The sequence below is a fragment of the Lytechinus variegatus genome, chromosome 8 (genome assembly GCF_018143015.1).
Source record: "Lytechinus variegatus isolate NC3 chromosome 8, Lvar_3.0, whole genome shotgun sequence".
NCBI lineage: Eukaryota > Metazoa > Echinodermata > Echinoidea > Temnopleuroida > Toxopneustidae > Lytechinus > Lytechinus variegatus.
In genome coordinates, this window is record NC_054747.1 from 31,244,526 (window position 1) to 31,269,677 (window position 25,152).

Below are 25,152 nucleotides of genomic sequence, written 5' to 3' on the forward strand. Positions count from 1 at the left end.
ATGAAACAGGCCCTTGATCTATGTTAAACAATAATGAATAATCCCATATTAATCATTAGGATTAACCCGTCACACTTACAGCTAAGTCACCAAAGAGCGATGAAGAAAGTCCATAGTCTGATATCTTACATTGCTTTCTTTCTCCTAGCAACACATTGTGAGCGCAGAGAGCTCCATGGATGATCTGAAAAAAAAGAAAGACAACTTATATTATATCAAGAGAATCGTCGTTTATCTTGATCTTTCTTGAAACAAAATTTGTTCCAAACGGAGGGAGGTAAACTATGCGTTTTTTCAAGACCATATAATAAAATATGCAAGTAATTCCCTGACGAGAATTAAGTCATCGAATATCTTTTAACAAGTTCTAAGAAACAAATAAATGAGGTTTCTGGTAAACAGTGCACGGGAGCACGCAGCGGATCAGCCGCTGCAATCGACTTGCAACACGCGGAGATTATGCCTTCCGAAAATATTTAAGATATCGTGGAACATATTTATATTTTCCATTGGTATATTGTGACAAGAATTTTCTTCGGGGACTTTCTGAACAACCATTTTGCCAATAAAGTTCAAGCAAAAGATCTATTAACTAAAGGTTCCAAATTCTGATAACAGCATAAGCATGAAAGTTAATTATTTTTGAAATCCCATTTAACTTCCTTTTCACGTCTGATTCCTCTTGATAAGGGATAAATGATGTTACCTTCTTAGATGCAAGGAACTGCATTCCTTTAGCAACCTGCCAAGCCAAGTTAAGTAGGGTACCCTCATCAATACGAACACCGTTTGGTTCGAGATTACTGTACGTAGGTTGAGATTGCACCCCTGAAGTCTGTAGATAGGTAAGGAGTGTACCCCCTGAGATGAACTCATACAGAATACTGCCTAAATAAATAGATGATTTATATTAAAGGAAATGTCAACTAGGTTACGTCATGCTTAATAAATTATCTTTAGTACAATGAAGGATAATCAGGCTTGTGCCATCACATCACGTTATCACGTCGGGTCGGAGAATGTAGCCGACAAGTGGAGAAATTTGCTATAATTTCCTCAAAGCATCGGGGACATTAGACCCGATCTTTTATTTCGGGAATGTAGAGGACCTTTTTTTTCGAATCGTTTGATTTCGTGATTGCCCGACCAAAAGCAATAACCCAATGTGATGACCCAAACCCGATAAATATCTCTTAATTATAACCCAGCTTGGTATAGAGAATAGTTACGTTTTTTAAATTCTCCATTCATAAATAGTTAAATCAATTATTTAACAGTGCAAAATACATAATGGAAACAACGTATGTCTGGGAAGCATACTCTATTCTGCCTAGCAGTCCAGAACATTCACTAACAGGCATACTGTCTTTACCAATGTCTTTTCATGGAGTTCTAGATTGTTAAATGTTAAACTTTGAATATTCCTATTTCTCTCTCCCCAAAAGTTGTACTTTCCTATCTGCCTTTAATCTCCCAACTCTCACGTTTGAGTTCCCCTGATATCACGGATATTGGGGAAGGATGCTAACAAGCAACACACCGTTTATTACAAATATTTTAAGAGTAACAAATACTATATTTAAAAGATCATGACGTCGGCCTTATGCCAAAAGGGCCTTAACTGCTTTTGGCCATTCCGAGATAATGGCGTTTATAAAGGTTTTGGCCTCTCTAATAATCAAAAGTTTGTGGTCGTTTTTTTGCTTTTGAAGCCAATGTCGATAAACGTGTTAAGTTATTAAGTTTTACATGAAATGTGTTAAATTTATTATAAAATATTCAGAACCCCTAAAATCGGGTTAAGGCCCTTTTGGCATAAGGCCGACGATAATACTTTTAGTGTCGATATTATCCAAGAAGTTTTACGTACCTTGCTCTTTACAATATCCGAGACATTTGACAATATTCGGTTGATCCGATAGCTTGTAAAGTGCCTTGATTGATTCAAGTACTTGTAACGATTTTATCACGCGATCTAAGATCATAAGAAAATAATAGATCGCATGACCTGTCATTTAATGTTTTAAAAAAAGAATTTGAATTAGGATTTACTAAAATAATGGACACAATTTAAAATAACAAGCAAGCGAGATGCTGTGATTTCTTATCGGGAGGGTATATCCATGACCGATTTCTTGGCAAGCAAAAGGCAAATATAAAAATTATTTTCTATCAAAAAGGGGGACGTGTGCTTCTTTTGCGAACCCATGTCCCTCTTGTCATGTTAGCCTGGTTAGTTGAAATCAAATCAAGGGAAACCAGTGGGATGAAAATTATTGGTTTAGTTTTCAATATTCTTGTTCAGAATGACACCCAACAATGATATGCTATTTAAAAAAATTCAATTTTCATTGAAATGACAAATCAAGCATTACCTTAGATTTGTGCCCATGCAGTCGCGTTGTTACGTGCAAGCCTTGCGGGTAACTAATTTTCCGACCGACAGCTATAGATCGCTCACGGGTCGGCCGCATTTACTGGCGTAAATCCCGGGGGGGGGGGGGCGGGTGGGGGATATATTCCCCCACACACTTTTCGAGAAGGGGGGGGATGGCCTGTACAAACAACCCCCCCCCCATTTTTCACGGAGGAAATGAAAAAAAATCACAAGAGATAATTGTTTTGTTGGTGAAAATTCTTCCTAAAATACCGCTTAACAAATAAAACAATATTCACTGGATCATGACATGCAAATAAAGAGCCAGTTCACCATTTGCAAACGAAATACATTTGTCCTTATTATAACATTAAAGAGAAACCCCCATTTCTTCCAATTCATCAATGTTGGGGTTTGCAGGGGGGGAGGGATTAAGATGGAATTTCAAAACATTTTGAAATAATCTCTAATAAAACCATCAAACCATCATGGGGTAAAAAGATAACAATATCGGATGGGTATTTGCCATATGGACATACAGTGGCGTAACTACCGGGGGGGAATGGGGTGCGCATGCCCCCCCCCCCAAAAAAAAAAAAAGGGGGGAAGGAGAAATGAGGGAGAAAGGAAGAGAAACGTAGTGGGAAAGAAGAAAATATTATTCACTACACTCTAAAAAATGAAGTGCTAATTCAGCTCTTAAAGAGCGTGTATAGTGACTGCACTTCGGAATGCTGATTTTTCTCGTTCAAATTTGAACTAGACAAAATTAATGAGCACTTTTTATAGTGTATAATGTCATATTAATAATCATTTATGTTACATTACATAAGAAAAATTTTTATCATAACTTTATGAAACATAATTTGCCCAGGGCCTACGCCTTCATTGTTCCTGGTGCTCGCATTGTCTGTTTAACAAGATAATCCTGTTATACTAAAACATCACGTTTTTAAGTCAATATAAACCAAATATATTTCCTAGCACAAGTGACATATGCTTCTTTTACATGACTCAAAAAGTGATTGCCCCATGTTAAGGTCTCCGTATATAAACATTTCCTGTCCGAGATTACGTTCGCATTAGTGGATTGGTGAGATATGTCTGCTCTTCATGAATTCCTAAAATCAGTCCTTAAAATGCTTCTTCTTCTTATCTAAATATCAGAAATTTTCAGCTCGCGCTTCGCGCTCGCAACATTTGGTTAATGAAATACCTATATGGTCCTAGTTAATTCCTACAAAGATACCTTAGAATGCCCCACTTCAGGTCTGAATTATCTAAATTTTCAGGTCTGAATTGCCTAAATTTTCAGCTTTCGCTTCGCGCTCGCAATATTTGATTGGTGAGATGCGTATGATAATCATGATTGCAAAGACTACAAAAAGTGTTTCATGTGTTCAGATGTAATTCTAATAAAATCAGCAAGCGCTTGGCACTCGCATTAGATGACTATGGTGAAATAGCTTAATGGATTCCTAAAATATATTCCTTAAAATCTCGCAGTTAGGGGTCAAAATATACGAACATTTCAGGTCTCGCTTCGCGCATGTATTGTTTAGCAAGACAGGTACCTATCATGATTACATAAATTTGATCAAAATGTCCCTTTTAAGGTGTGAATATAAAAAAAATCAGCTCGCGCTTCGCGCGCTCACTCAGTGATTCAAAAAATTTGCTGGTGCCCCCACAATGCCGTGACCCACGGAACGCCAGTGTGGACATATCAATGACAATTCCTTGCATATCTAAAAACATGATTGCAAAAAAATTCCAAAATATTTCAGTCATCCCCCCATGCACCCATCAACACGGATTTACGCCAGTGGCCGCATTGACAGTCTCGCACACAACTCACACGCAGATGTGCACGAAAGTCTATGTGCACGCAGAAAAGTTTTTAACATGCTCACAAAAATTTTGCGGGTGAGTTTGGAATCACCAATCAAGGCTTGCACGGAACGACGTGACAGCTAGGGCCTTAAATAAACATTATTTATCACCTGGTATTTGCCTGATAGCGACATCGAGATGGTGTTGGTTTGAGCGGAGGTCTCCTTTCCATACCTCGCCGAAATCGCCCCGTCCAATCGAACCGAGTATGGTGAAGAATGTCACGTTTTCACGGGCAATGATGAAAGAGTGGGATGAATCGAGTTGTAATGTTGTGTATGCTAAAAAAAATGTTGAAGAAACATAATTATTTTCGGTAAAATACAATTATTGTCATATTTAAAACGACAAATCCAAACAATCCCTATGAACTCAAAAGAAAAGGATAGTCTTTGATGATTATTGATTGCCGTCGATTTTTCATGAGTTCCATTCCAGAGAATCTGAAGATAATAAAAGAAATTGGAGATTAATCCCAAACTTCAACAATGATTATATGTAACAGACTCAACGCAAGAAAGGATAAAAACAAAGTATATGCCTTTGCCTATTAGAATAGATATTTTGGCGTACACAATTCGAAATTATATGATATCTATCAGTTTATGGGATGATGTGTTAAAATAATATACTTTAGTTTTTAGATGTAAATGCTTACGTATTCTAAAAATAGACATATGAAATATGATTTTACTTTAGGTTGAATGATGAATATAAACAATAGTAACAATAGAAACGTTATTGTTGAAAAGTTTTTCACCTCTATCTCCACTTTGAATCATCTCATAAGCCTCGTTGTCGTTCACCTCCTTTGGTGTATTTACTTCATCTCTGTTAAAAACAAATATCAAATTATTAGAGTTCATTGTATCTCATAAGAAATAAGAAATATTTTGTTGTTAGGTATTTAATGGCACATTTATATTCCACAACAATCATGCAGTAAACAATTATTGTAATGACCAAACGATTATCGTAACCACAGTTGATGAACCATTAACCATAGATGTACGTGTATAACATCGTGTATATGAAAGTGTTTCTAAGAACGGGATTAGGAAAAAAGGGGACTTTACCGTACACTGCTATTAAAGTCGTCACACTTTTGTGAAACTAACGGACAAAAAATTGCAATAGAATAAAAACGTATCTTTCCCAGAAAATAATGGAACTGAATGATTATTCATATAGTGACAAATAAAAGAAGGTTTCAATAGCTGACAATCTGTCATACATTAAATATCAATAAATCATCCGATATTTGAACTGTTTTAACGGTCGGGTAGCCCTGTCGGGTAGATCATTAAACAAATACATATTTACTGAAGTGAAATCATAATTTTTCCTCTCTTAATATAGATATACCTTAGTAAAATTGGGACCTAAACGTTGCATGTTGATGCAGTTGCAATAATACTGACCGGGTATTGAGACGAAGTTTGTTTGTTTGTTTGTTTGCATTTATTTCTGCGTTCAAAAACACAATACAAAATTATTTATAATTACAAAATACAAAATAATTCATAATATAAACAATGTGGTCATATTACATAATAAATACAAATAAGGATGTGAGTATAAATTAATCTTTTATAAATGTAAACATATACATATAATGTAAAAAATGAACGCATGAGACCGCCATCGTGAGCGGTTAGGCTTGAATTGATGGCGGCCTCATAAAAGATTCGTGACTAAGATTGATATTTACTGACCAAGTGGGTGCATTGCAAGTGCAGGTGCTGGTGCTGTGTATAGCAGTTGAGTAAAATCAGAATATTAAATAGCGAATGTGAATATTTGAGTGAATGTTTTAATTTGGAGGGTGGGGTTGATAAGATTGAATGATAGTTTTCTTTAGAGTGGCTTTTAATGAGTATATGGTTGAACACGTTTTAATATTGTTTGGAAGACCATTCCAAATGTCAGGACCATGGTGTCGTATTGATTTAGAGGCAATTACCAGTCTGGGGTTAGAGAGGTGAAAGTTTCCGGATATGCGCGTTGGGTAAGTATGGACAGTACTATTAAATTTGAACATGTTATCAAAGGACGAAGGGAGCAGTTTGTTAATATATTTAAACATAATTATAGTTATTTGAATAGTATATAAGTCGGCAATTTTTAATGTTTTCAGTTTAAAAAATAAAGGATCGGTGTGAGCCAAATAATGTGATCCTGTACAAATGCGAATTGCTCTTTTTTGTAATTTAGAAAGAGAAGTAAGTTTTGTGGAACCACAATTAGCCCAAACAACGTTACAATATGTTATATACGGGAGTATTAACGAATTATACAATAGAAATAAAGTTTTGTGTGGTAAAATAAATTTCAACTTGGAAATTATTCCAATATTTCTCGAGATACATATAATGATATGGTGCAGATGTTCATTCCAAGACAAAGCTTGATCTATGATGACGCCTAAGAATCTAGATTGAGTCTTCCGCTCTAATGGTGTGCCGTCAATCTGTAAGTGAATTGGAGAATCTGTAATATGAGAATGTTTAAAATGGATGAAGTGGGTCTTTTTCGAGTTCAAGGATAGTTCATTAGCTTTAAACCACTGTGAGACTTTAATTAATTCAATATTTAAGATGTTGTTTAAGGAAGTTATATTTTTATGAGAAAAAAAAATATATTTGTGTCGTCAGCAAATAATACAAATGATAAAATGGAAGATGTATTAATAATATCATTGACATATAATAAAAATAAAAGGGGGCCTAGAATGGAACCTTGAGGGACACCACATTGAACTGGAAGTAAACTAGAATCGTTGCCATTAAAAGTGACATATTGTTTTCGGTTTATTAAATAATTTTTAAACCAAAGGAGTGATTGACCGCGAATACCACAATAATTAAGTTTTGAAAGTAAAATATTATGATTCAGTGTATCGAACGCCTTACTGAGGTCACAAAATATACCAATGACATGATCTTTGTTGGCTATGGCGTTTGTTATTTTATCGTAAATAAGTGAGGGGTATATAGTGATTAAAATGTTATATCAATAATGAGTTAGGGTGGGTATTCGGTATGTGTCTTACCTGTTCCTGAATGAGGGTTTTGGATAAGGTTGTATGCTTATGCATGTGAAAGATGTGTGTGTGAGAGAGAGTTTTTGCAAGGTGATTTAGGAGGGTGTGTGCGTGCAGAAGATGTGAGGTAGTGTGTCATAGATTGTTCGAGTATGGCAGAGGTTTGTGTGTGTTTGTGTGAGAGAGATAGATTAGTGGGTGAGATGATGTGCGAGTGTGGTAGATGTTTGGGTGTTCCTGTATTTGTGTGTGTGAGAGAGAGGGTGTGCGAGTGTGGCAGAGGTTTGGGTGTGTCTCTATGTGTGTGAGTATGAGAGAGATTAGTGGGTGAGATGATGTGCGAGTGTGGTAGCTGTTTGGGTGTTTCTGTATTTGTGTGTGAGAGAGAGAGGGTGTGCGAGCGTGGCAGAGGTTTGGTGTCCAGCAAGCTGGAAAATTTTTAATAGTTCAATAAAGTTTAAAAAAAATTGATTTCGTAGACTTTGGGATAAGTATGAATATAGGAAAACAGGAAACAGCTTTTGAAGTAATTAAATCAAAAACAATTTATAACTTGTTTATTACTAAGCTACAAGAGCTATACAAATTAACACTCAAGGATGGTCACAGTGATTTTGATTTTACTGATGTAGAAATTTGTGAATTATTTGAATATATCAGGAGTACAACTCTTATAAAAAAACAAAAGGAATTTCAATTTATGCTTCTACATGGAGAACATTTGATGAGATTTGGTTTCGTGGGAGATAATTATTGTTCGTTTTGTTGTACAAAAACTGAATCATACTTTCATATACTCATGGATTGCATAAAAGTTAAACCTCTTTGGCAATTTTGTATTGATCATTTTTGTTTAGCTGAATTAAGAACTTTAAATTGGAGGGAAATATTCTTAGGATTACCTGGAAATTCTAGTAGAATTAAATGTGTCAATTCTGTTATTCTTTTCATTAAATATGCAATTTTTAATTCCAGAGCTGAAGCCCGGGTACCGTCATTTATTAAAATACACAAATATATTACGGGTTGTATAGAAGAAGAAAGACGCCTGGCAACGAAGTCAGGCAAGTTAAGTTTACATTTACAGAAATGGGATGAACTGAAAGTGAAAAGAGATTCGAATGTGAACAGGTGGGATGTGTCTAGTGTGGTGCGAGTGTGAATCCTGGTGTGAATGTTGATGATTTTCTGTTTTTTTTTCTTTTTACTAGTTCTTTTCAATTTCCCCTTCTCTTGAATTAATATGATTTGCAGGTTTTCTTTTCTTTCTGTATCCTATTGTGCCAAAATGTTAAAGTTCATTATGCAGATTTGTATATATTATTTTGTTTACGTATGCATGGTATGTGCATGGTTGTTAAGATGGGTGTGTGTATGTGTGTATGATTATGTAAAGTTATGTTGAAGATTGATTTAAAATGGGATACAATAATACTATATTTAGGTTGATTTCTGTTTTCCTGCAAATCATTTATGTAGCCATTTAATATTAATATTAATTTTTATCAAAATACATAGAGGGTTGGGGACTTTTTTTTTCAGATATAAAAGTATAATTTTATGGAGTTTCATTCCGTCCTTATGTGCTTCAGTTCTTGGTAAATATATGTACTCTTTTTTTTTGCATATCCTTGTTAAAATGAAATGAAGATTTGTACTTAGTATTTTTTTTTTGCATTTACCTGCATTTTATGTACATGTAATTCATTTGAATGAAATCCAAATAAAAACATGTTGAAAAAAAAGTGTCCGTATGTGTGGGAGAAAGAGAGAGCGGTGCGTGGATGAGAGGGTTCGCGAGTGTGGCTGAGGTTTGGGTGGGTGGGTGTGTGTGTGTGTGAGAGAGAGAGGGGGGTGGGTGGATGAAAGGTTGTGTGAGGTGTGCAAGTGTGGCAGAGGTTTGGGTGTGTCATTATGTGTGAGTGTGAGAGAGAGGGATGGGTCAGTAAGAGGGTGTGCAAGTGTGGCAATTAAAGGTTTGGGTGTGTCTGTATGTGTGTGAGAGAGGGGGCGCGATCGAGTGTGTCAGAGGTTTGGGTGAGGGTGTATTTGTGCGAGATAGAGAGGGATATGGGTTAGTGAGCGGGGTGTGCGAGTGTGGCAAAGGTTTGCATGGGTGTGTCTGCGTGTGCGTGAGGGTGTGTGTGTGAGAGAGAGAGAGAGTGTGAGGGAGCAGTGCGTGGGTTAGAGGGTGTGCAAGTATTGCAGAGGTTTAGGTGAACGGATATGTGTGAATGTGTGTGCGTTTGAAAGGTACTAAGGTTGAGTGAGGGTGTAAGAGCGCTTGTGAGATTATTTTGTGTGTGAATGGGTAAGGAAGTGTGTATTTTGCATGTGCTGAAATTAGAGGATGTGCCTGTACGAAAAAGTGGATTGGGGTTAATAAAGACTTGTGTGCAGTATAGAGTCATTGTAGGCCTGTAGAATGACAGAGTGGGTGTTTCCGTGGATGGGTGCGCCAGTGCGTGTGATCAAAATAACAAATGTTTTTCCTTCCACTTACCTTTTTTCATTCATCTTTGACCCATCGAACTCTAGTGAATATGAATACAAAAACACGTTGGGAATAGAGTGACAAGAAAATGCAAAGATCCATGTGTAAAATGAGATGGGAAACATATTGAGCTCATCTTAGAAAAAATACGTCTTGTTGAAATAAACATGACTTAATAGGTCACTTGTCCATTTAACTTTCCTTTGTAGTCAAGTAAAACGAGGATGAAACGAGCACATTCTCTAGATTATTTTATCTTCCTTTGATTTTCATGTAATAGCTATTTCAATAGAAATAATAAACAACAATCACCTGGCTTAGTCCTTCTCCTTAAGAGTGTGAACTGTACGATGTAGATGATGAGAGAAGCTACTAGAAGGATGCCTAAGATAGCTATTCCAGCAGATGCTCCAGAACTCAGACCAGACAGTGAACATGGACATGGTGTGCATGTAGGCTCAGCCGTAGTCTCTGTTTGATAAGCAATGTTTTAAAAACAAGATACATACGTATCCGACATAGTGTATTACACACCCAAGTGTATTTCACAAAGATCTAAGTATGACATATGGGGCGTTGCAAGAAACCTGCGATCAATTGCAAGTCTATTTTCGTTCCCGCTATCAAGCATATGCCGTGCAATTAATTGTAAATTTGCGATTGAATGCTTATCTGCTCTTCGAAACAAGTAGTGTAATCTGATTTGCTATACAGTGCGTCCCAGAAAAAACGAAACCGAGATTTAGCGATCATTTATCATTACTTAATCATAAATAAAATAGACAAATGACCTACCAATTTAAAGCTTAGAATCTCCTCTTTCATCTGATATTACTTAGATTGTTTTTCATTCACGCATGAGTGAGCAAATACAATTTGAAGAAAGGATATCAAAAACTCATTTGGCGGGGGGTATCTGGGTTTCAAAAAGAAAACCACATTTCTGAAAAATTCAATATCTCCTCTTTAATTTGATACCTAAATGACAGAAAATGGTCAAGAAATAACAAAGTTCTGGTCCTTTGAAATAAGGCTTGAATTTCAATAATTTCATAAAATGAAGAGGTTCTCCAGGCTAGCGTTCAAACTCACTTGACACTCCGTTTTGTTGACGATCAGCCATGCATTAAATCTTTTGTTCACCATGCGAAAACTTCTGTGGGAAACCGGTGAAAACACGTTTATCTCATGAAATTATGGAAATACAAGCCTTATTTCAAATGACCAGAACTTTTTTATTTCTTGACCATTTTCTGTAATTGAGGTACCAAATTAAAGAACAGATATTGAACTTTTCGGAAATGTGGTTTTCTTTTTGAAACCCGGATACTCCCCGCCAAATGACGTTTTGGTATCCTTTCTTCAAATTGTTTTTGCTCACTCATGCGTGAATAAGAAATAATCTAGGTAATATCAGATGAAAGAGGAGATTCTAAGCTTTAGATTGGTAGGTCATTTGTCTATTATATTTATGATTAAGTTATGATAAATGATCGCTAAATCTCGGTTTCGTTTATTCTGGGACGCACTGTATAATAGTGATCAATCGATTGTAAAATTGCAACAGAATATTTGCGATTGATTGCAAATATTTCTTGCATCACCACTTTACATTTATGTAACGCGTAATCTTATTGATTAATAGGCAATAGTGCGCGTCTTCTTAGCATGATCTGACCAAGGCGTCATGCCTTTATAACGCATGAAACTAGGCATTTAAGTGCGACTCTACGTCATACTTACAGCTTAATGAAAGGCCCCCGTGTTATTTGAACCCGTCTTTCGATCCACTATTTCAAAGTCAAGTCCACCTCAGAAAAATTTTGATTTGGTTAAATAGGGGAAAATCAAACTAGCATAATACTGAAAATTTTATCAAAATCGGATGTCAAATTAGAAAGTTATGACATTTTAGAGTTTCCCTTATTTATGATGTCTTTCATTCACTATTTCTTTTGTTTTTTATTGCTTGAATGATACATTATTTCATTTTTTACAGATGTTACATTAAGGACCAACTTGACTGAACCAAAAAGTATTAAATAATGATAATTCCACATGTTCAGGGAGGAATTAATAACAATAATAATAATAATAATAATAATATACAGTTCTTGTATAGTGCATATCACAATTATGAATAATGTCTCTATGCGCATCCAAAGGACTTGGCTGTTATTATCCCAGCTGTAGCCTGGCAGCCGTAATTACTAAGATAACAGCGCACACACATTTCAAGAAATAAATTCCTGCCCGGTATCCATTCACCTCACCTGGGTTGAGTGCATCACAATGTGGATAAATTTTTTGCCGAAGGAAATTACGCCATGGCTGAGATTCGAACCCAGGACCTATTCGTTGTTTCACTTGACAATGAGGAGAAATTTAGAATATTTCTTATTTCTGAGAATAAAATACAAAAGAAACGGTGAGTGGATGACATCATCAGTCTTCTCATTTGCATATTGATCAGGATGTGCATATGGCTGTTTTGTGAAATTAAGCAAAACTGAAAATTTTATATTTTTCCTAAAATACAACCGATTTTGATGAAATTTTCTGTGTTTATTCTTAACGGATTTTTCTCTTTTTTTATTCAAATCATCTTTTTGTTGGGATGGACTTGTCCTTTAATAAAGTGTAGTACCCAGTTTCTCCATATGCCATGGAATCTGGAATAAACGTATTTACCCTTAAAATTGTTCTCAAAAACTTTTTGTGGACAATTTCGATTTGAGCAATATCTGCATAGTCCCATAACTCACACCCATATGTTAGTATTAGTAAAATCATCTAATCAAATAATTCACACTGTGTATCAAAGGATAGTTGTAAATCTTTTTGCTTATGCTTATAACATGAATAAACTGTACAAAGCTTTCATTGCCTGGGATGCCTGCTAATAAGCATGCTAAGTGACTGATGATTTGAACGTTGAATTATACGTAAATTATATTATCCTTTACTTTGACCCAAGGTACTTAACAGGTATCAGGCCTGATCTCCTTTTTCATCAGAATACACATTCCGTGATAACCACCACATTTTCCTGTTTGCTGATGCTGAAACTTTTGATGATATTGTGTAAAATATGACAAATTTTGGCTAAAATATTTGTATAAATTACGATTTATTTTTTCCCTTTTGTCCACGTTCTTCGAATATGCCTTAAACATGATAAAGGCATTCAATGATTTTAAATAAACGAAGAAGTTGGAGCGATGATAGCTTTTGGGCCGAGTTAACTTGTACCAGGGAGTCGGGAATACTCTATTCCCAACTCCCTACTTGTTTTACCCTAAGGAAAATGCAATTGAAATACGTTTAGGGAAGCCCAGATCAAAGTCGGCACTAGCATTCCCCGGGGGGGGGGGCACTCAGTATATAACGCATAGTGGGTATGTGCCGCGGAGGGGACCCCCATTTTTACACTCAAATTTCCGTTCCAAGCAGAGGCGTCGATCCTGGGGGGGCAGGGGGGGCGATCGCCCCACCAATGAAAATATTGGGGGGGCAAACATATCATTTTGCCCCCCCAATAATTCCGGATATGCATTAAAAAAAACAAGATTGTAATGTTCAGCAAGCGAGATGGTGTTACACAACTCGTTCTTTATTTAAAATCGTGCTCAAAATGTCCGCTTTTCAGATTGGAATATACAAATTTTCAGCTCGCGCTTCGCGCTCGCATCATTTCTGTACCAAAACCCATACTTTTTTAATGATTAAATAGGTGAATGTAAATGTCCCACTTTCAGTTCTAAGCCTCAAAAGAACTCCCGCTTCGATTTGCAATCATCTTTTCTCGGATATATATCTTGTTCTTCATCAAAAACGTCCACTAAACTGTCATTTTTTCAGATCGAAATATCAAAATTTTCAGCTCGCGCTTCGCGCTCGCATCTATTGTTCTTTTAGATACAAATCTTATCATTGGTACCAAAAATACTTAGAATATCAAGTTTTCAGGTCAGAATATAAGGAAATTTCAGCTCACTCTCGGCACTCGTACTATCTGTGTAGTGAGATATGTATCTTCCTCATGAGTTACTACAAACAGTCCTAAACAGGCACGCTTTTCCTGTCAGTATACTAAAAAAAAAATCAGCTCGCGCTTCGCGCTCGCATTAATTTGTTTGTGAGATACGTGTCTGGGTCTCATGAGTCATATATATATATATATATATATATATATATGTGTGTGTGTGTGTGTGTGTGTGTGTGGTGTGTGGGTGTTTTGTACGATCGAGCGCCTTTGGAACATTAATGATTTTGCCCCCCCAATCTGAAAAATGGATCGACGCTCCTGGTTCCAAGGCATAGCATTTTTGCCTTGTTGAGAAAAAGAACAAAGAAAGCCGCTCCAAGGTATAGCATTTTCTTCTTATCGAGAAAAAAGAAGAGAGAAATCCGCTCCAAAGCTTCGCATATTTTTCGTTACGCCGCTCCAATCGCGTTGAATGAGCTGCAATTTTGGTGAAAAGCGGCCGCAGAGCTCCCCGGCGGAGGTCGCGCTAGCTGCATCATGCACGCATGACCGTTCCGTAGGGATGCATACGCGCTCACACGCTGGCGATCCGTTCCAAGCTAGGACCCCCGTTTTCACAAACATTTGTCGTTCCGAAGCCCGTTCCAAGGACCCTCCTTTTTACAATAAGGCCACTCCAAGGCCCCCGTTTAATTGTCTCGCCCGCGGCACACCCCCACCACTTTTTTGGTCGAGTGCCCCCCCCCCTCCCGGGTAGCATTCCTGTCTCGTCTTTAGCATTTAAACACGTTTGAGTACAAAGTCTGCGACCTGTTACTGCCATTTCGTTTCAAAACCATCCAAGTACACAATAATTATGATAAAAATAATAACATGCAACATGTATAAATACGTACAATGTTAAAAAAGGTCATGCATACTATTACCCGACTAAGCACAGAGGATAGATACGTTGGTGAACCCCGGCCATGCACCAGAAAATAAGTGTTCAAGTTCCGCCATGTTTTAGATATTTGATTTTGAAATCGAGTCAAAAAAATATTCCATTCAACGAAGTTTGTTTCTCCAGGCTCGCCGAACATTGTATCGTTGGTGTGTACATTCGACGCTCATCATGAAGGAGTGCATTTTGTGGAGGAGTTCGCTTTAACTGTTGAGCATGGGACATCAATTCTTGTCCAAAAATCAACGTTTTTTTTTATAACTTCATAATCCATTTCAATTTAATGTTTTATCTGGATACTGCCCCCCCCCCCCTTTATATAGTGGTCAGTTGTTAGCATTACGTTGTGCTTTAATCAATAAGCATCTCTGACTATTATTATTACTTTTCGAAAATATGACAACCCTGGGTGTAATGTTACCTCTTTCATATTCTGTCGTTTGGCGGCTCGTCGTCAATTCCTCTGAAGTTGCTGAAAATCAAATATCATAGCGCTGTGTTAGTTTATGGGACATTTTTTTTCCTATTTTCGGATCAACCATGAATATAAATTCATAATCCGTCGTAGTACAATGACTGATTTATATATTGTCCTTCCTTTGTTATAATGGTTATCTATAATTATTAGGAATGCTTTGCGTTTTGCGGAGACTGCATCAACATGCACGCATGATCCGTGCCTGCCATTACCTTTTGTCTGCCAGCTGGATCTGAGGACATATCTGAATGTAGACAAAGTTTTATTTGAGACATTTCCAGCATTTTTGTTTAATCATCTAAAGTGAGAACTCATTTCGTATCATTTTGATTCTTGTTTCTCCTCATTTTTCCAAAGCATAATAATTATTAAAAGAAGGAAAAATACGCCGTTTTGTGTGAATCACTGCTCTGTGTACATCAGTTATCACCATAGAAGGCTTCAGTGTGTGGGGGATGGGGAGGCGTATTAGCGTTCATTTTGGGGCAAGGAAACAACTAAGATAAGGGTAAAATATATCTTCAAATCATTCTTCTTAGCTAAAGTTCATGTGCTCTTCATGATAAACGTTTACTTTTATCCATATAACCATTTCTTATGCGCAAATCATTTTTCACGAACTCTCCTAACTTAAAAGTGGTGCTCATGCACTCAAGCGGAAAGACTTTTCAACAGTTACATCATCATAGCCAACTTGTCAATTAGTATGTAATTAAAAAGCATTGAAGACAAACACACATCTGTGGTGTTAACCGGTGTACATAGAGGACCACATCAGTTATTTTATAACGGTGTTAAATTGGTGGTGTTAGTTTTAAACCTATAGGTGTTATTACAACACCTTTTGTTGTTACATTTACAATCTTTGGTGTTATGTTTAATCTCTAGGGTGTAATTTTAACACCCAGTCAGGGTGTGGTCCTCTATTAACCCAAATTGGTGTCAGTTTTAACACCGCAGTTTTTACAGTGTGTATAAAAAATCGTGTTAGAAGATAAGTTCTTGAACAAAATTCCACTGACCCTGTGTACTTAATACTTTCTTTGTTCTTTCCCTCCTTTATTTTATACATTGTTGTTATTCATGTTATTTTATCTTTGTTTACTTGTACTGTAAAGGGTCATTTTTAATAAGCCATCATTTGTACTTTTTATGACCCCCAATATACTAATATGTATTTAACATTGTATTGATTTGTATTCATTGTTGCTTTTAAAAGTGGAAATCAATTGAATTGAATTGAAAAATAATCATAATACTTATGAATAATCACACGCGATCCCATGATTGTCAGATAATTTCATTGTCGCAAAAATAAGTCCAATCAACTATAAACCATGACACACCACGATACCAGTATGCCTTATTATCACAATAACCATTAACAACCGAAAGTTTATGACGTGAATATAATTAGTTATTAAAGGATATATGTTATGAAGAACAAGACAACGACCCTTCGATGATTCACGCCTTAAGTACTTTTCGAAGAGTACCCGGTCATGCCGGTATTGAGCAGGGAAAAGTAAGCGCTATCCGATAGTTCAAAACCTTGTCTTCCAAATAGACCGTGTGAAAGGTTTTGGGGAAAGGAGAAAAATAAGTTAAACAGAATGGTGAAAGACAAAAAAAAAATAGGACAAGCAATAACAAAGTTAAGGCCTGGTCACACCGCCCGAGCGCTGTCGGAGCGGTCGTGGAGCGGAGAGAAAAATCATCACCACTCGCTACTATTCACCATTTTCGATTTCGATTGTTTTTATTTCGTTTTCGATTTTTAATAATAATACTGTAGGATATTTATATTGCGCACATATCCACCTTGTTAGGTGCTCAAGGCGCTCCTAAATTACCCGGCTAAGCTAGGCGTTCATAGCGCACACAGCTTCTTAAGGAATTACTTCCTTAAGAAGACTTTTTTCCCCAATTTTGTGAGCGATCAAAATTCGACCCTCTCTCCTTACCGCTCCACGACCGCTTCAACAACGCTCGGGCGGTGTGACCAGGTCTTTAGCGATTATTTGATATTGAGATTCCTATTGAGATTACCAATTTTTTACAACTTTTTAAAATTCATAACTTTCTTTCTCACTGTTTGCGTGATATTGTTCAATATTTGACCCATCTAAATGTCTGATTTTTCCCCTCTAAAACAATTTTTATTTGGGTTGGATTCTCCTTCAGTGCCTTATACCGACTTCCATATCTGTACTTTTTCTGAAGGAATATGATGTGTGCACGATTTCTTTAGAGATAAATCCAATACAATGAATTGTAAAATATAAAACAAAGATGACCAGTACGAGCGGAAACAAAATTGAAATTTCAGACCTAAAAAACGGGACATTCTAAGCACTTTTCTAATGCACGAATAGAATAGGTATGTAACTATACCATGTATACAATGCGAGCGCAAAGCGCGAGCGGAAACAACTGAGATTTCAAACCTAAAAATCAGTACAATGTGACACTCTATTTATGTCTTATAAAATCAGGAAAAGGATGGGTGATTGGTATCCTCTTACTTTAATAACGTGAGCGCGAATCTATTTCAACGCAGCATTGCGTAAAATCTACAAAATATTACAAAATACATCCCTTTATATATATATATATATATACCCAACCAAAATGAATGTTCCATTTTACCCAATATTGGATAAACCTTTTTTTTAGAGTTTATCTGGTGTTAGCCTAACGCCAAACCGATGTTGTTTCAACATCTCTCTGGTGTGGACCGATATAGATACCAGTCAGGTGCTAAGTTAACACCGGTGTTTTTGCAGTGCATTCAAACATACACTCAAATACCACAAAGACAACAAAGCAACCACCGCACATCAATAAAATCATGAGTAACAAATAAGCAAAATTCTATCTAAAAAACGAGAAAAAGGAAAAAAAATTAAGACAACATAATGTTGTTTTAATACCAATATGTGTTGTATAAACGCTTATCTGGTGTTAGACCAAAAGGAAACTTCTCTTGTGTGGACATAATATAGATTCCGGGCTGGTGTTAAATCAACAACAGTGTTTGCAGTGTACTTAGATCCCCCAAAAATAAGCATCGAAGAAACAAAGCAACATTAGAAGTGAAGAAAAATAAAGAACAAAAAACAATAAAAGAATTCGATAAAGAAAAAGAAAAATAAAGAGAAAGAAAGAAGAAAGAAAATAAGAAAGAACGAAAGAGAGAAAAAAAGATAGAAAGAGAGAGAAAAAATCCCATAAGATCAATGAATATTAATGCATTTATAAACAAGCAAACGGGAAAGTAAAATTAATCAATATGAAGAAAAATTGTATAAAACAAGAGCTCACCAGTTGACGAATTCGACTCAGCATTGAATTCGGAGTTCATATTTTCGAAGTGTACATTTTCGGAGTCAATATTTTTGCCGCCGCGATCCGGAGGACTCGGGACGGTAGCTCGTGTCTCGGTCGTGCTCTCACCGCACAACCTATGAACGCAACGAAGCGATACTTCGTAGGTGGTCGAAGCTACGAGATCAATGAATTCATATACGTGGTCGGCTAAGTCGCTGTACGTGTCACCGAGATATCTTTCTGGGCATTCATCCCTCGTGGTGCTGTTATCTATATAATAATAACACATGCAGAAGAAACATTTTAAAAAATGCCCGTTATTAATGACTAACAAAAGAACATCCTAATATGAATAAATACCCTTGATAATTACAATGGATTGTTTACTTTTCTGTAAACAGTTTGCATGCCGTAAACTTATATATACGCTTAACTGTACAAATGATGGTATATTTTTTGATTCATGACAATAGAACTTCTCTCCCTTTTTAGTAATGTGGATTGGCCATTGAATCACCCGATTCTTCCATAATACACTCTTAAAACAAATCAGTCAAATTGACTAGACCAGTAGTCAGCTGGGAGCAACTAATAATAATAATAAAGGTATATTTACCCAGGGTAGCCACTTCAGTTCCGAAAACTGTTCTCCCAGCGGGCCCTGCTATTATTACCCGGCTAAGCTAGGCTACCTTCTCGGTGCACACAGCTTTTTGAGGAATTACTTCCTGCCGGTACCCATTTACCTCACCTGGGTCGAGTGCAGCACAATGTGGATAAATTTCTTGCTGAAGGAAATTACGCCATGGCTGGGATTCGAACCCACGACCCTCTGTTTCAAAGTCCGAAGACTAGTCCACTGGGCCACAACGCTCCACATATGGTAATCATTGATATTCACATTTCTGACATACATTCTGGTCAGAAATAACTCTTTTCTAGTACAATATGACTAGAAAATAGTCCAATATGACTAGAATAACAGTTTCACCCAGCTGACCCTATTAACTATTTGTTTTTAGAGTGTAATATTAACCTTTTGGGGGGATGAGAGTTAGTGCCCTATACCCCCCCCCCCCCCCCATCTTTACGCCAGGGATTAGACTTACATTGTGCAATGTCACATGCTCTGAGAGAACACGAGGCCGAATGTGGTATGCCGCTTACTTCAAGAACGAGAGAGCCAGAAAGATCCCCCTCCACCGATGACAAATTCATTTCAGTGTCAATCAAACCTGAAAATAAACAACAAAAATATATTGTTGCAGTGCTGCTAAGTGGTATTTATTTAAAGAAAAAAACACACCAAGTGTCGCAAAACATATTGAATTATTATTTTTTCTAGTGTCCATATAAAACAAATGATAAGTAAAGCATTTTCCTATGATTCAATTACATACATCAGCGGAAAAGACAATAAAACCCATGGACTTGTCATAAAGAACCCGTAGAACAGAAAATGGTGTTTTTCGAGGAGAGGAGGGGGCGGGGTTGTTACAACCGATAATGTCGCAGCAACGCATAATGTCGCAGTCAACGCATAATGTCGTAGTTTTTCTAACGCATAATGTCACATGTCGCAACGCATAATGTCACAGCGGTATTTTCTTCAGGACTCGAGCTACAGATAAGATATAAAACATGCTTTGACTTAGCATTTTGAGACACGAAAAAGAGAAAGAAATTATTTTGAACTCAGGATTACTCTTTGTATGGATATTTGTCGCTTTATTACCATTTCGTCTACTGCCTTTTCCCCAATATCGCATGGTCTGATATCATTTCGTCTACCATTAGTTAGTAAACTATCAACATAGTCCAATAACCATTTCGTCTAATTACCATCTCGTCTAATAGCCAGTTGGTCTAATAGCCGTTGTGTTTATTATCATTTAGTCTAATTGTATTTTATTCAGTTGGTCCAATATCCATTTTGTCCAATATCATTACGTCTATTACCTTTTGGTATAATAGCCAATTGGTCTAATAACCACTTGGTGTACTCTCATTTTCGTCCATGTTCCATTTGGTCTAACTTCAGTTGGTTCGCTATCACTTTGTCTAAATCCATTTCGGCTAACACTCATTTGGTATCGTTGCCATGGCAACGATACCAAATGAGTGTGCACGGTTCCAATCACCAATAGGTCCAATCATTGGTTCTAGGACAATTACCCCCCCCCCCCACGGACAATCACCCTTCCGGACAACTAATCCCTGACAAGTTTACCAACCCGAGGACAATTACCCCCTGGACAAATACCCCTGAGGACAATTACCCCCCGAGGACAATTACCCCCTGAGGACAATTACACCCCGGACAATTACCCCCTGGACAATTACCCCCCTAGACAATTACTCCCGGACAACTACCCCCTGTAAAACTACCCCCGAGGACGATTACCCCCTGAGGACAATTACCCCCCCCCCCCCGGACAACTACCCCCTAGGGCAATTCCCCCTGGACAATTACCCCCTGGACAATTACCCCGGACAATTACCCCCTGAACAACTACCCCCCCGATGACAATTACACCCGGACAACTACCCCCGGACAATTACCCCTTAGGAAAATTAACCCCCCCCCCGAGGACAATTACCCCCGGATAATTACCCCAGAGGACAATTACCAACGGGAACAATTACCCTGCCCCGGGGACAATAACCCCCTAGACAAAGGGAGTGCACAGAGTTATGGCCTAAATTGTAAAATTACAAGGCGTTCTTGTGTATATTATCTTTGCATATTTTTTTTTTGCTTACTGTATTAAAACTAAAGCCACATCTTAATCTGGAATGTGCACCAATTGTTAATAATTCTTAGTTTCTTGTTAGATTAATTGTTTTAAAATAACAGGTTTATAGGTTCTTCTTGTCAATAGTAGTGTTGATGGTTTGCGTACCGACTTTCAATATTTCTACCTGTGAAGGTGTCTTTTTAATGTTTTATTTTTTTCCTGATTTTTTCCTGAAATTAAACCCCAAATGAATCAAGAAAAAATCAGATCAGTTGGAATCAGAGAAATTAGGCATTTGTGATTATTATGTCTAATCGTGTCTTTTCATGAATGTTCAATTGTTCTATGAAAACTTAGTATGTGGGCCAGTTTATATTTTCTGATGTACATATGCGTAGCTATATAGCGCAAGCCCCCACCCCCATTTTTCATGATGCAGAAGGCATTGCTAATAAAAATAAGGAAAAAAAGGCGGAAAAGGAAGAAAAATATGAAAAAGAAGAAAATGAGAGAGAGGGAGAGAGAAAAAGGGAGAAAGAGCGATATAAGAGAGAAAGTTATTAACATAAGATAAAGTAGAATATATATATACAGTGCGTATCAAAAAAAAGTTTACACTTTGAATAAATCCTATAAAATTATAAATTTGTTATATCCTGAAGATTGTTCCACATTTTAACATTGGTACATGTCCAATAAAGCAAATGACGACGTAACTGTCGAAAAATATTTCCGCTTGAGTGAGCACCACTTACTTTTGAAAAGTTAGTGAAAAATGATTTGCGCAGAAATTTGAAATATTATGCGAATAAAAGTAGACCTTAATCATGAAGAACACATGGAATTTAGCTAGTAATTAAAGTTGATTTGAAGATATCTTCTACATTGTTTGACTTGTTTCCTTGCCCAAAACACTTCGAAGAGTGCATTTTGCCCCACCCCACTGCCCCACACACCGAGGCCATCGTGACGATATTTGCTTTACACTGAGCTGTGATTTACATGGAATGGCTTAAGCTTGATTTTCATTTTGTTAATCATTGCTAAGCTTGGGAAAAGTGTGGACAAACAAGTATTAAATGAAAAATAAAATGTAAACCAACTTTCAATGATAAAAACTTTTGTTCAGATTCAGTTATGTCCTCAGATCCAGCTGGCACAAATAGGGTAAAGGTTGTGCTTATTGAGTGTTGAAATTTCAATTTGGGTGGCAAAATTGTCACAAAATGCTTGAATGTATCCGTTTTACTCCAATTGACCAAAACTGCAAGGGAAATGTATGATAAATATTTCGTACTGTCAGTTTGATTTCGTCCTATCGACTTGACACAGCATGAAAATGAGCATTTCTGCACAATCAGATTTCTGCGAGCTTTACAGAAATGGACAGTGCTCACTCAAGTGTAACATTCTGACAAAACTTTTACTTTCGTTGGATAGATGAGACCCAAACCCAAGATTATATGTGAAAAAATTACCCACGTGTTGTGTATTTTTTAATTCCCAGGACTTTTCCAAAGTGTAAACTTTTTTTTGATACGCACTGTATATATATATATATATATATATATATATATATATATATATATATATATATATATATATATATATATATATATATATATGTATGTATATATACACCCGGGGGGCACTCAGTATATAATAATTTGCCGCGGAGGGGACCCCCATTTTTACACTCAAATTTCCGTTCCAAGGCATAGCATCTTTGTCTTATTGAGAAAATGAACAAAGAAAGCCGCTCCAAGGCAAAACATTTTCTTCTTATCGAGAAAAAAGAAGAAATAAATCCGTTCCAGAGCTTGTCATATTTTTCGTTACGCCGTTCCGGTCGCATTGATCTGCTACAATGAGCTGCAATTTTGGTGAAATGCGGCCGCAGAGCGCTGTCCGACCATCACCTCTGCGCGAGCGCACCCGGCGGACGTGCCGCCGGGCTAGCTACATCATGCACGCATGTCCGTTCCACAGGGATGCATCAGCACTGACACGCTAGCGATCCGTTCCAAGGACCCCGTTTTTTGTCTCGCCCGCGGCAAGGCCCCTACCACTTTTATGGTCGAGTGCCCCCATCCCCCCTGGGGGTCGCTCACGCTTGATTTGATGCCAGAGAGAAGGTGGGGGGATTTTCCGGGGGTAATTGTTTGGCGGTAACTGTCTGGGGAATCATTGTCATCGGGGGTATTTGCGGGGGGGGGGGAATTGTCTGTGAAATAATTGTCCAGGGGTGATTGTGTGGGGTAATTATCCTCAGGGGGCACTTGTCCGGGGGGGGGAGTTAATTGTCCTCAGAGGCCGCAGAGGTGGTTGTCCGGAAGGTGATTTTCTGGGGGTAATCGTCCTAGAACCGGTGATAGGACTTAATGGTGATTGGACCCATGGCAACGACACAAAATGATTGTTAGCCGAAATGGGTTTAGACAAAGTGATAGCGAACCAACTGAAGTTAGACCAAATGGAACATGGACGAAAATGAGAGTACACCAAGTGGTTATTAGACCAATCGGTTAATAGACCAAAAGGTAATAGACGTAAGGATATTGGACAAAATGGATATTGGACCAACTGAAAAAATACAATTAGACTAAATGATAATAAACACAACGGCTATTAGACCAACTGGCTATTAGACGAGATGGTAATTAGATGAAATGGCTATTAGACTATGTTGATAGTTGACTAACTAATGGTTAGACGAAATGATATCAGACCATGCGATAGTGGGGAAAAGGCAGTAGACGAAATGGCAATAAAGCGACAAATATCCATACAAAGAGTAATCCTGAATTCAAAATAATTTCATTCTCTTTTTCGTGTTTCAAAATACTCAGTAAAAGCATGTTTTATGTCTTATCTGTAGCCATGGTAGCTCGAGTCCTGAAGAAAATACCGCTGTGACATTATGCGTTGCGACATGTGACATTATACAAATAGCGAATAGGCATGAGTGCAATGGTGCGAGATTTCGCATGAGGTGAAAGAAAGATGCTCTATTCAACGAGGCGGTAGCCGAGTTGAATAGAGCGTTTCTTTCTTTAACCGAATGGAAAATCTTGCACCATTGCACGTATAAGAATATTCGCTATTTGTGTTCTACGACGCCTCGGAATCTAGCGAAAATATGAAAAAACAAGAGTTTTTCCCTCCAGTAATCTATGAAAAAGGAGCAAAAATATTGAAAGCAAAAAGCAAAATCCCACAAGCGCACATAATCTTGGACAGCATTGCGCATTTAGCCAGCGGGCTGTACGCGCATGCATTGTCACCTTATTCAATGAAATCGCATTGTGACGTCACCTCTAAATCCGTGCAATGGTATATTTTGGACGGTACACTTTGGATGGTACGTCTTGTGTGCAACGGTGGTACGAATGTGTGACATTCGGCCTCCCATTTGATCGCGTACAACAAGCTAAGTAGGCGTTGTACAATATGCGTTGACGATTTGCTGCGACATGCGTTGCCGGCGACATGTGACATTATGCGTTAGAAAAACTACGACATTATGCGTTGACTGCGACATTATGCGTCGGACGCTCTTAGCATAATGTCGTAATCTGCGACATTATGCGTTGCTGCGACATTATCGGTTGTAACAGGGGTTACCGATTCATTTGGGACTGTATGCTTCCTCCCTAATACGCAACTGTTTACATACGTTCGGCATGTTCAGTAAGCTAGTGCTTAGCAATAAATGCCTTTATATTAATGGTTTGATGGGGCTATACAGCCATACACTCCTCAAGGAGGTGGGGGTATTTTCAAGAGGAGTCGCCCTACCCCTTTGAAATTAACACCGTACACCAATATTTCTACATTACAATTCTTAACGTTTCAAAATAAAGATGGG

The 25,152-nt window shown here is 37.4% G+C and overlaps 1 protein-coding gene across 2 annotated transcripts in view; it reads right to left on the reverse strand.

The window, feature by feature from the left end:
• Positions 1-25,152, reverse strand: part of LOC121420341 (angiopoietin-1 receptor-like) — a 34,530-nt gene that overhangs the window by 6,148 nt on the left and 3,230 nt on the right. For both annotated transcript variants that reach the window (XM_041614937.1, XM_041614936.1), the window contains exons 4-13: positions 19,656-19,781; positions 18,541-18,816; positions 15,160-15,210; positions 10,120-10,278; positions 9,817-9,847; positions 5,031-5,101; positions 4,381-4,551; positions 1,871-1,975; positions 707-888; positions 80-184 (exon numbers count right to left, since the gene is read on the reverse strand). In XM_041614937.1, the coding sequence (XP_041470871.1) occupies positions 80-184; positions 707-888; positions 1,871-1,975; positions 4,381-4,551; positions 5,031-5,101; positions 9,817-9,847; positions 10,120-10,278; positions 15,160-15,210; positions 18,541-18,816; positions 19,656-19,781 (1,277 nt within the window). The remainder of the gene's footprint in view (positions 1-79; positions 185-706; positions 889-1,870; positions 1,976-4,380; positions 4,552-5,030; positions 5,102-9,816; positions 9,848-10,119; positions 10,279-15,159; positions 15,211-18,540; positions 18,817-19,655; positions 19,782-25,152) is intronic.